Raw genomic sequence first — 12,908 nt, forward strand, 5'->3', positions numbered from 1 at the left:
AGGGCCAGTGTGAGGGAGCCGGGCCGGTACGAAGGGCGGTGTGAGGGAGCCGGGCCGGTGTGAGGGAGCCGGGCCGGTGTGAAGGGGCCGGGCCGGCCGCTCCGAGCGTCCGGGCCCGGCGGCCATGAGCGGCCCGCGGGGCGCGTTGGGCCCGGCGCGGCCGGGCTGGCTCTGGGGCGCGGCGGCGCTGCTGGCGCTGGGCGCCCTGCTCGGAGCCTGGCGCTGGGCCGGCCCGCGCCGCCGCCGCCGCCTGCAGCGGGTGGGGACGGTGCTCAGGCTCTTCGTGTACCCGGTGAAGTCGTGCCGGGGCGTGTCGGTGCGGCGGGCGCAGGTGACGCCGATGGGGCTGCGCAGCGGGGAGATGCGAGACAGGTAGGCCGGCCGGGCTGGGGCCTCGGCGCGGCTCCGCGGCTGACGGAGTTTGTTCTCCCGGGCCTGCGGGTGCTGCCGGCCCAGCGCTGACGCTGTTGGGCGCCTCTCTGCCCCCGTCCCGCCGCAGGTTCTGGCTGGTGGTCAGGGAGGACGGGCACATGGTGACAGCTCGCCAGGAGCCGCGGCTCGTCCTTATTTCTGCCCACTGTGAAAGCGGGAACTTGATCTTGGAGGCCGGGGACATGGAGAGGATAAGCGTGCCTGTAAAGCTCCCCAAGAAAAATCCCGTCCTCAACTGTAGGTACTGAAAAAGAATTTTTCTTTCCCGCTTCCCTCTCTCTCAGTGTTGTCTTTCTCATGTGCTTTTCCTTTCAGGATTGTGTATGTAATATGAAATGCTTCGCATTTCCTTATACAGAACTTGAAGTGTAAAAGTTCAGTACTTCTGTATCTTTTCTGTGTGGGTATTTCTCACTGTCTGTTTAAGTGAGATAGACTTCAAACCACAGCCTGTACTGACAAGACAAGGCACAGTGGTGTTAGTAGGTTTAGATTAGTGTTAAGAAGAAATTCTTCACTGTGTGAGTGGTGAGGCACTGGCACAGGTTGCCCAGAGGAGATGTGGGTGCCCCATCCCTAAAAGTGTTCAAGGTGAGTTTGGATGAGGCTCTGAAAACCTTGGTCTAGTGGAAGGTGCCTCAGCTTATGCTAGGGGAGTTGTCCTAGGTGGTCTTTAAGGTTGCTTCTAATCCAGAATGTTCTGTAATTCTGTGAAATTCTCTGCCGTGTGTTACACAGGAGGCCAGAAATGGTTGTCATAACAAAAGCTCTACTTTTAATCTGCTAAACACTGGTGAAAACAAATCTCAGGAAAAGATGACACAGTATCAAAGGCCATGCGTTACACGTCTGCCAAATGAACTGTGGTCTTCTGTCTTTATAGAATGTCTTGTTTGCTTATTTGTTTTTACTTCTAGTGTTTTTGTTCTTGCTTGGGTGAACAGCTACATCTCGGAGCCTCAGTCATGCACTTGAGTATTTCTTGATCACTATGTGCATCAGCATTTTTGCATGCATGCTGGGCATTCAGAGCTGGTGAGATGCTGGAGTTTAGACTCCCTGGCCCCTGTCTTTAGCCATTTAACTGAGGTGCCTCAGTGAAAAACTTGGTAGTCCAAGGCTCACCCTGAGGTCACAAGGGAAAGACTGGCATTCGAGGAGCTTAGGGCATTCTCTGGAGGTGCTACCCCAAAAGAGTTTCAGTGAATGAGTTTCAAACAGTGATTTAGCTGTGTACTTAGAGTTTTGTTGTGTGACTGCAGGCCTAGTTTTTTTGTCTATATATAGAAATCCATGCTGGAAAACTGCCAGCAGAAAGAGGAAAACCTTTTCTCTGCTAAAATGTCAATTAATATGTAGGTGTTTAGAAACTGTAAGTGGTGAAAGGCCCTACAAAGATACTGTAAGTGCTTGTTCTTTGGATAGCAGAGATAGTTAATGCTGTAATAGTAACTAAAAGAGTGCTGGCAAGGAACTGCATTTGCTTGCTTTTAGCATAAGTCAGTTGCTGTGGAAAGCCTTGATCAGCATAGCTCGGTATCTCTGTTTATACAAGGTAGGTGCAAGTTCCAAATGGTAGCATTTCTCCTGGAGAAACGGAACAGGCTTTTACAAACCTGTGCATAATGCCTGTGTGTTGGCCAGTGGCACATGCACTGCAAAACCATGCAGTTTGTGAGATACCATTTATCTAAAATTTGTTGTGTCACTAGAAGAATAGTTTTAGAGCGCAGGGATATGTTTGTCTGGTTTTTTTTTTTGGTTTTTTTTTCCTCTGTTAATAAATTTGCCTTCATATGAGTGCTTATGGGAGCTCATGCCCTGTAAGCTGGAGCTAAAGCAGTGCCTTACAAGGTATCTACAGGGTAGACACAGGAATCCCAGAAAATGGAGCAGGGATATTGATGCCAGCACCCTAATGATCACTCCCCCAGATGAGTAAAGAAGGGCTCCTAGGAGCTGGGCTCACTCTAGATGAACTGCTTGGGCATGTCGATGCTTCGAGCTGCCCAGGATTTGATTGCAGATAGGAAACTGCAGTGCATTTGTGGCAAAATGGCTACTTTGAGAAGTGTAACAAAACTACTCATGACTGGTTGTCAAAGTTTATTGAAAGGTTGAGTCAAGGTTTAGCTTTTCTTGACAGGAAAATGTTCCTTGCATAAACTTGTTTCTGTTCTCCTGGCAGTGTTTTTTTGTGCCCCATGGACTTTGTTTCCAGTTCAAATATTTAACCTCCTTTAAGATACTGAGCTATTTTGTATGTGAAGTCTGAACTGAAGAGTCTCACTCATCTCTGGCTAAAGTTTGACAGCACTAGTATCTGAAGGAAAGTTTCCTTAACAGTTAGGGACACTTTTAATTAATAACATTTGTACATATCAGTTGTGGTAACTACTCACATAATTTCAAATTATTGTTCGTTTTCTGAAATTAGTTACCTTTCAGCTGATTTCTCAGTAGAAGTCATTTGGTGTAGTAATCATGTGCAGATGCGGGAGCAGGCCCTTTTTCCCTCAAAGTAGGGTGAACAGGTAGGTTTGTTACTGTCACTGATGGGGCAGTCAGCTCTGGGCACATTAACACTATTTCAGAGCTCATTCTTTCACCAGCTGGTATTGTCTGACCATGTCTGGTCATGTTCCTCTAGCTTTCAAAACACAGTGGCCACAAGGAGATTGCTCTTTGGGAATGATTATTTTTTCTGTATATTGCTACCACTATTAAAACGTTTTTACCTTTGAATAAGAAGTGTCATTGAACCTTCATGTTTCCAGCTAACTTGCTGATGTGTTGTGACTCTCCAGGGTGTTTGGACAGGATATCCAAGGCAGGGACTGTGGTGATGAAGTGGCTCAGTGGATCACCACCTTCTTGAACTCAGAGCCCTGTCGACTGGTGCACTTTGAGCCCTCCATGGTGCCAAGAAAGTCAAAGGACACAATAGCTCTTTTCCGAAACACAGATGAGGTAAATGAACACTTTTTCTCTGAAATATGTCCTTTTAACCATTTCCACTCACCCACCTGAACCTGCCCCTTCCATCTTTGGTAATTGAGCCCAGTTTAGCAAGGTGTGTACTTGTGTGCTAAAACCATGTGAGTATTCTTTTCTGTAAAGAGGTGACTTGCTTAATTTTTACTTCAAATTGGTTTTAAACTATTGACCATTCACAGCTGAAGAGTCTGAAACTGATACTTGAAGAGGAACTTTTACATTGCAGAATACAATGCCCTTTTGTGTCTCACTGAAGAGAAAAAAGTTACATCTTTAATGATGTTTTGATGGTATAATCTGTGTTGCACAGAAAGATTCCACTCCCTATCCCTCATTAGGTCTGGGAGTATATTGATACAAGTTGTGTTACTTTGTATTTTGTTCAAATGAATGATGTTTAAACAGGCTGCTTGTGGGCCTAGGAATTTAAATTCTAAGGACGTTTCAGAGGTTTTATCTCTAGTGGAAGAAGCTTGAAGGTATGATATTAGAGAAATGTCATGGAAAGGAGATGCTGTGCTCAGACATCCTTTTATCGTTTTAGCCACTGCTGCCCTTCTTTTTTTCTGAAGAATTCTCTCAGGTGAAGATACTTTGAATTGTATCAAATGTAAGGTTTTTAAACAAATTTAAATTGTGAGTACCTTGCTTTAGTGATGTTATTATCTGTAGGGCATCAGTGTTTTGCTTGTTGTTGCACAAAGAGAAGAAGGTATACTCAGTTATAGACTTCTATAGGTTTGCATTTTTTATGTAAGGGCACTGAGACCAATACAAACACGTTTCAGTAGAAGAGACTCAGATAAGGAGGGGTGATGTTCTGGAATCATAGCAAGAAAGAAGGCAGAATTTCTTGGATACTTATTTCAATGCACATCATCTTGTGGTTGAAAGGTATGTACAAGAATGGAGGACGAATAAGAGAAAGGCAGGACAGTTATATACTAAAATTATTACCACAATATCTCTCTTTTTTTCCTCCCCCCACCTCTGTGGAACTCCACTTCATGGATGTTTAGAGGTTTTTAAATAGTGTTCATTTGCTTTATTTGCTAATATGGCCCTCCCACTGCCCAGGCATCCCAGACTGATGAATGGACAGCTGTAATTGAGTATGAGCTGTTCTGGATGTAGAACTCCCTCTGGTGTTGTGATAAGGCAATTTGACCACACAAAAATTGCCATGGTGACTGAAATAGGGAAAAGCATCTTGTTAACCTTGTTAACCTACTTTCAGGAAAATCAAAACTTGAGCAGAGCAGCCTAAAAGGCCACTGATTCCAACATCTGTCTTGCCATGCACTGACTTTCCTCCCATGCTCTTACAGCAACCTTAGGATTTGGTGGTGCTTGTTTCTGTAGGTTGCCTATCCTGACTGCAGCCCAGTCTTGATCATCTCCGAAGCTTCAATGGATGATTTAAATACCAGGCTGGAAAAGAAAGCTAAGATACAGAACTTCAGGCCAAATATTTTTGTAACAGACTGCAGTGCTTTTGAGGAGGTAAAATAACTGTCTTAAATGTCTTTTTGAAGGCTTGGTTATGTTTCTTTATAACTCAGTTGCCCTGTGTGATGGTGCCAACAAGAGTGAGGAAAGCTGCTATTGTGTGATTTTTACAGCTCAGTTCCAGAGAGATAAAGCTTCAGCTCACATCAATGCATGTGAAACATTGATGGAGGTCGCAGGTCTATGGATGATTATTTCTCCAATTGAGGAAGCCCCTAAAGCAGGAATAGATTTTTATCTCCCAGGATGATTTGCAATAGAAAGCTTGTGTAGATGAGAAGCAAAAATTTACTTCCCCTAAAAATTTCCTTTATGCAAAACTGTAGATTTACCAGAGGCCACAGATTATCACTCACAGAGCAAGAACAAATTTCTTTAGGTTCAGTGCTTCAGACAAGTGTATGTTGCAGAAGAGGATTCATTACTTGTGTGTCTCTCTTTTTGGATAGAATATTAGTGTGTCCTGAATTGGATAAATGCAGTGACAGTAGGGTTTTTTTTATAGTACTGTAGTGTAACTATGCGTATTTTGAAGGTGCTAGTAAAGGTGATCATCTGAAGTGGTGCACCTTTTTGTGAATGACTGTGCCACTTCTGGAAAAGTAATTGCATGTGCTTGTGTCTAATATGTGCCTAATGTTTACTTCCCTCAGGACACCTGGGAGGATATTCTTATTGGTGATGTGGAGATGAAAGGGACCGTGTGCTGTGGCAGGTAAACATTGGAAACCTTTATTTTACATAGGAACAAAGAGGTTTGTGATAAGAAGCCCTGACTGATTTGGCACTGTGTGTCATTGCAGGTGTATTTTAACAACTGTTAATCCAGACACTGGGGTCATCGACAGGAAGGAGCCCTTGGAAACATTGAAAAGGTTATAAAAGTACCTCTGTTTCTTAAAGTGCGGGAGAGGATTTAGGCTGGACACCAACAGATGTTAGACTAGTGTTTTAAAAGTGGTTTGAAGTGTGTGCGGGACATAATAATGCAATGTGAAGGTCTGTGTATATTGGCTTCCAGTCTACTTCTTGCAATTCTATGTGGTAAGAAAATTCAGGAAGTTCTCTTCTTTATTGCAAACTTCACATTCCCTGTCTCTGTCACATCTGCTACAGTGAAAGCTTGGGGTAGCAGGTATTTAAGGTATCCAAAGGTCTAACTTTGGTTCTTTGACTTCTCTTTATAAAAGGATTTTTTTATATATTAAACATGAATGTGTGAATACAGTAAGGCTTTTTTCCCTCCATTTGAACTGCTTGCTTCTCTTAACTAGAATATTTATTTCCTTTTTAGTCTAGTATGATGACCAAAACAAGGCTTCATTATTTGCATATCTTCTTTGTCTTCTCTTTCATCACTGATATTTTGATGTGTAGGTTTTGCTAGCACTTATTCTAAAGAAGGGCTTTCTCTTTGCAGTTACCGCTTATGTGACCCATCTGAGAAACACATTTACAAAACCAGTCCTCTCTTTGGGAAATACTTTGCTGTTGACAAAACTGGAACGATTCAAGTTGGGGACCCTGTGTACAAGATGGTCTGGGAATGAAGGAGACTTTGATCAGAAGATGCTTTTTCACTTTGATATGCAGATTGTTTTTTCCATGTACACAGTCACCAGCATAACTTTTTCTTCTTCCTTGCAATATTTTTTTTGTACTTTTTAAGGTGCAGGATGTTCTTTGATACTCTGAAGTCATTTCAGATCACAGAATCTACTGGCATACCTGTAATAACCACATCTTTAGCTGTCCTGTGGTGGTTCAGGAGGCTGTGGTAGAAGAAACTGATCCATGACAGACTTCACAGCACCACTGTGAGCATCACACCTCCTAAAATTTCATGTCAACCGCAACATTGGAATCCAAATTTATGTACAAGAATTTGTATCATGTGTTAGATACATTTAGTGCCTATAAAGAACCACAAAAACAGTCATGTCAAGCACAAAGCATATTTGTCGCAGAGCTGCCTTTATAAGTGATTATGGAGTGCAGATGGCAGGGCTCTGCTTCTCTCCTTTGGTCCTAATTATCTTGCCCTGTCTATGTCCAGAGGTAGCTTTTAGCAGTTTCTTTCCTTGCAGTTTCCTGAAAATTGTCTGGAAATAATTCCATTATTGTGTACTGTCTCTTGAGATTAGAGCAATATCAGAAGGAGGATTGTGAGCTGACTAAATAGTCATGTCTAGAGGTAGGGGTGCCAGGTAATGATGTGTAAGGGTGTGGTCTTGTTTAGTTTGTGACCTCTGCTTGACAGTTTGAACTGTCAATTTTTTATCCTGTGAACAATACCATAACACTGAGGCTGTAGAGTTGTGATGCATTTGCTAACATAGCAGTAGAGTTTCCAGTTTGACTAAAAGAACTGCATGTTCACCGTGTCAGAGACTTCATGGACCCTGGAGGGGAAGAAAAGCTGTAGGGGGTGATCTGATGTTGAGCCTGCTCTGTTCAAGCTGCTGTCCTGGCCAATATTGCAGGGCTCATGCACAGCTCCTCTCTGGGTCAGTGAATCCCTTTGTGTAGACAGTTAGGCTGCTAAGCAGATATTTGGGAAACTGCAGTTTGAGCATGTTAGCATCCTTACTGGATCTGCATTTAAATCTCTGGTTGTCCCCCAGTCCTACTCCAATCTAACCAAAATGTCAGCTGTTTGTAGGAAGCTGATAATTATATCTTCTGCATAAAACAAATAAGGAAGAAAACTAATTGAATTACAGCAATGTTATCTTTTCTTTAAATGTTACATGATTTTTATAAAAAAAAAAAAAAGTAGCCTCCAGGACAAAAGCCAGCCATCTTTTGAATGCTTGTCTGCTTGTTTCTTTTTTTATGAATTTCTAAATTTTAAAAGAGTGTTGTCCTAGCCTAAAAAAGGAACCAAATTAAGTGTGAAGAAGGACAAATATCCTATCTGATGTTTAGAGTCTTAATTTTGTGTTGTAAGTATGAAAAGGGAATTTTGGTGCATGTTCACAACTCAGACCTGTAAAATGAAGAGCCATTGAGCTTTGAGAAAGTGCAGGTGTATGTATGCAGGATGTATGTAGCAAGCATGAAGCAATCATGTTGGGAGGTAGTTTTCTATTATTTGTGAAATCAGAGTTGCTCTGAATGCCATTTTGTCAGCAGGGATGTTCTGTAAGTAGTAAGTTTTCCTGGGACATTCAAGTGCCCAGTTTGAAGTGCATGTTGCATATTTGTGTATTGTTATGCCTGATGCAGCAACTGATGGGAAGAAGTGAGCAAAAAAGCATCTTTTAAAAAGAAAAATAATTCCAAGGATCACTCTTAAAAAGCACATGTTGAAAGTTCTTAGTGTTAGAAGCTGAAAGCTTGTGGAATTCCTAATGGTGTTATTAAGCATAGGCAGCCTGCTGGCCTGCCAAAGCAATTAGTTAAGAGTGTGTCTCTTCATTAAGTCACAGAAGCGGAAGGAAAAAGAGCTGATTTTTTTACTTCTGGCCGCACTTTTTTTTTCCACTGTTCTAGCAGCACATCAGCATTTACATAACACAAATTGTGTGGTATAGATCCCATTGCAATTGTGTGGTATAGATCCCATTGCCTCTCACTAGGCTGCTGTCACATGGGCTGATTTGGAAATGGGGCTGTCTTTGCAAGGAGAAGCTGCCATCTGCATCCCTGTTTGGAAGAGGCCATAGATCTAAAACCCCGATTTACTCCTGTTAAGCCTCTTAGCATATGGCTGGAATCCTAAAACAGGTCTGCATCTGAGTACAACATGGTTCACAGATGACACTTAAATCAATTATGTGGCCATTTTGTGAAGCATGAGTTAGAACATTGCAGTGTAAATATCTTCTTGTGACTCTTGATTTGCTGTAACTGTAGGAATTGCATTTGATTTTTTTAAAGCAATATCGACAATTGAATGAAAACATGTCAATCATAAGCCGCTGTTTTTTAAATTGTGTACTTAAACAATTGTTAATTTTTTTAACTCTAGAAGAAGAAAACAAAAGTATAAACTTCTAATGAATCCAACTTTCTTAAGGTGTAACATTTGTTTGTGATTTTTTTTTGTTTTCTGTTTCAGCATTTAATTTTGACTACTGTTAGCAAGATCTCGTATATAATTAATGCTGATGATTATCTTTTTTAATCCTACTTCTGAATTCAGAAATATATGCAGTTAACCAGGATATGTGTAAGACAGCAGAACCATCAGATATAAGTGGTCATCGGACTCAGTTTTGCAACCCTTGTGATCTAGATAAATATGCTGGTTTTACATTAATTGATATTTGAGGAGGGAGGAAGAAAAGAAGATGTTTACAGACTTTTTTTTTTCCCCAGAGATATATGAAAATAGGGGAATATGAGTTTAAAAATATGTGAGTTTACTCAAGTCAATCCATATCATATCTTGGAGTATAATACCAAAACTTTTTTTTACAGCATTTATTGTACCAATAGTTCTTACAGAAGACTATGTATGAAAATGACAATTGTTAAAAGCAGAAATTGCTGGGTTGCTTAAGATTTGTGCTGGGTACATTTTCATCCAAGAAAACCCGAGAAAGATCTGTTTCTGCATCCTAAGGAGAAAAACAGCATTCCAAAGGGATCACTCTTCTGGTCTGTCAAAAGACAAGAGATTCACAGATCTTGCCTCTACAAATGGCAGAAGTTTCCAGAAGGGCTGCCACAGGGTGTTCATTTCTGGTCTATCCTAGCATCTTAAATTGCCTTTTTGTCATTCAAGATCCATAAGAAATTCCCTGTGCTAGGTAGCTGCAGGACTGAGGACTACATATGCAAAGTCTTTGTTTCTTTTGGGCAGAAGATTCTAAAAAGTGATGCAGGGATAAAGCCTACATGTGTATCAGTCTTAAGCTGGAGGAGAGGCAGTATTCATACCTCTTAAATGTTTATATTTTACATAATCTTCATTGTGTTAATGTTAACAATCTCAATTTAGAATATCACTGTTACTAGTAATTCTTTGCATTTTATCTAAAGAATTTGGTAAACTCAGTAAGGATTTCACAAACTGGGTCTTTTTGGTAACAAATCTGCTTACTCATCATGACCAGGGAACAGGAATGTTTGGATGGGGAAAGGAGATGAGCAAGGCTTAGGTTTGTAGAGGGTGTGTGTTAGGGCTGGAGCTGCATGGATGGGGCTGTCAACAAAGGCAAGATGCTGGGTGCTTCCATGTTCTCCAGGTGTTTCTGTGCAGATGGACTGAGAATGAGCTCTGGCTGTGGAATAGTATCAATTCCCACTATTCAACAATAACCTGGCCTGAGGAATGCCACTCTCCCCAGTGGGCCACAGCTCATCACATCAACTTCTGGAAATCATAGAGTGGGTCAGGCTGGAAGAGACCACAGTGTCATCTTGTCCAACCTCCCTGCTCAAGCACGGTCACCCCAGAGCACAGGGCACAGGATTGTGTCCAGAGGGTTTGTGAATATCCTTAGTGAGGGAGACTCCACAGCCTCACTAGGAAATCTATTCCTGTGCGTGGTCACCTACACACTAAAGAAGTTCTTCATATTCAGGTGGAGTTTCTGTGCATCAGTTGCTGCCTATTACCTCTTCTCTTATTGCTTGGCACCACCACAAAGAGCCTGGATCCTTCCTCTTGATACCCACTTTTGGGTACTTACGGATACTGAAAAAAATCAAACCACAGGTAATTGTAGCTTGAGCTGAATATCAGGTAGAGACTGTCCTCCACCTGTGCAGAACAAGGATGTGGAGCAGCCTGTGGTACATCACAGTGAAGAGTTTGCGTGGGAACCTCTCATTTCTGCCCTTGGATTGTTACAATGAGACACCTAGGCTGGTTGTAATTTGCCTTTCCTACAGGAGCAGTATTGTAGAGAATTGTATCTTCACTAGCACACAAAATTGCTCTAACAGCTTATCACTGCTTGTTTAACAGTTGAGTGTTCTGACTTTCTTTAGGCACTAGATAATAAGCACAGTGAAACAATTATTGTCTTTATTGATGTGCTAACCCTCATAGCCTCTTTATTGTTGAGTTCCAAAAACCAGCTTCATTCATTGTTAATTGAAGTGTATCTTTGAGAGATTATGTAGAATGACAATTCCTCAGTCATAGCAGCCTCAATTACATTTAGTAAGTCATGGAAAATTAGTTTTAGCAGACCTATCTAAAGCCCTTTGGCATAAGTTAAAAGTGGCATCTAAATCTCTTTATTTTTTCAGGATTTCACACATAGACATGTATAACTAAAAAAAAATTAAAACACATTGGTAAAAATGCAGTCTTCTCTGGCTGCAGAAAGCAAAGCAATAGACATTAAGTTCAACTTGGAAAATACTTGCATCATCTCTTCACATAGCATGGACCACTGGGCCAACTTCCTGCATCCTTTGAAAACTTGAGATTTTTGGTAAAAGATCAAAAGCCATGGTGATATTTGGACTGCAAGAATATCATGGTAGAGATCAAGAGTACCAGCAATGTCCTATATTCTTTCAAACATAAAGACTTCACTCAATGAAAAACTATGTTCCACTGTGTTTACAGTTGTGCAGTTTGGTGGTCCATATTCACTCTCCATTTCTTGGGTTTATTTTAGGTAAAGCAGAATATTGTCTTTGCAGTTACCTCAAGGAACAGGTAACATGAAGTTTAATTTCGCTCAGTTGTCCTTTATTTCTATTAAATACAGCTGTCCAGTGGTAGTTTTCCATATCGTGGGCTGTGTGACTTTTAGCAGAACTAAATATTGTCTAAATCATGTTCTCAGAAATGTGAGTCACAAACATCCTAATTAGGGGTGCAGGTTACTGTGTCATTAGTCCTTGAAGGGAACCAGCAAGACAAACAGATCCATCACTCTAAGCTTATTTTTGGGTTTGTTTATGGATAGTCTGGAAAAATAACTCATTGTTTTTCATGGAATTCTGAAAGTATCTTCTCAGCCATGGAAGTAGCTTTAAGAAAAGGTCGAGTTTACTTAACATGGAAAGGTGCACACAGGGGTCCTTCAAAAGAAATAAGAGCAGCTCTTGGGCACTGGGTGTGATGGAGGAGAAAGTCTGTGCTACCCAAACACCTGTCCAAGTGGTCAGCTGGGATCTCCATTGGAGCAAGACTTTTTTAAGCAGAGTGGCAGTGTTGGCTGTGTGCTCTCAGAGGACCTATTCTGGGAGCAGCTGTGCTCCAGGAAGCTGCTGGGCCATATCAGCCCCTGGGAGGATGCTGAGAGCAGATTAAATTTAAACTTGCTGGGAGTTGGGAGCTCTGTGGCACTGCTGATAACCTGGCTCAGTTTATCACCTGGGCTCAGGCTGGTCTTGTAGAATCTCTCTTGGAAAGCAGTGACAGCAGTGCTGGCATCAGTGGTGTGCAGCCATGAAGGGGTAAGTGACATACATATTTATTTTAAGATTGCCAAGAGCAAAATCTGTCTGATTTCTTTAGTTTGAACATGCAGCTGGAGCTAAGGGAAGTCAGGCAGTGCAGCAAACAATGGAAAGCTGCTAAAATAATTTTTTTAAAAATAGTGTGCTTTTCCCCTTTTTTATTCTGTATGGAACACAGAATAATTTGGATTGGAAGGGACTTAAAAGATGATCTAGTTCCAGCCCCCTTCCATGGGCAGGGACACCTTCCAGTAGATTACATTGCTCAGAGCTCCATCCAACCTGGCCTTGGAACACTTCCAGGGATGGGACATCCAAAGCTTCTCTGAGCATTCTGTGCCAGGGCCTCACCACCTTCACAGTAAGTATTGCACTTACCAGCTGTAGAGAAACTGGAGCAACGGATGGCATGGCTGGATAGTCTCCTTGCATGGGGAGCAGAAGAGATTAGCTCCTGCATCTATGGAATTTAGAGTGTGTCTGAACCCTTAGTTACTTTGCTTGACTGCAAAAATCACTGCATTTAAAGCTTTTTTTTTTTTTTTGTCTGCTTTTCAAAAGAAAATTGTCACCTTATTTGCATAAATATGTGAAAA

The 12,908-nt window shown here is 41.7% G+C and overlaps 1 protein-coding gene across 1 annotated transcript; it reads left to right on the forward strand.

Moving 5' to 3' along the window:
• The first annotated feature begins 49 nt into the window (after positions 1-49).
• LOC100232595 (mitochondrial amidoxime reducing component 2) lies at positions 50-8,965 on the forward strand. Its single transcript, XM_002190301.7, has 7 exons — positions 50-372; positions 500-673; positions 3,240-3,402; positions 4,792-4,932; positions 5,592-5,653; positions 5,742-5,813; positions 6,359-8,965. Exons 1-7 carry the CDS (start codon positions 125-127, stop codon positions 6,486-6,488), a joined length of 990 nt encoding a protein of 329 aa, XP_002190337.5. The 5' UTR covers positions 50-124; the 3' UTR covers positions 6,489-8,965.
• The last annotated feature ends 3,943 nt before the right edge of the window (positions 8,966-12,908 follow it).

The sequence above is a fragment of the Taeniopygia guttata genome, chromosome 3, assembly GCF_048771995.1.
Source record: "Taeniopygia guttata chromosome 3, bTaeGut7.mat, whole genome shotgun sequence".
NCBI classification, from domain to species: domain Eukaryota; kingdom Metazoa; phylum Chordata; class Aves; order Passeriformes; family Estrildidae; genus Taeniopygia; species Taeniopygia guttata.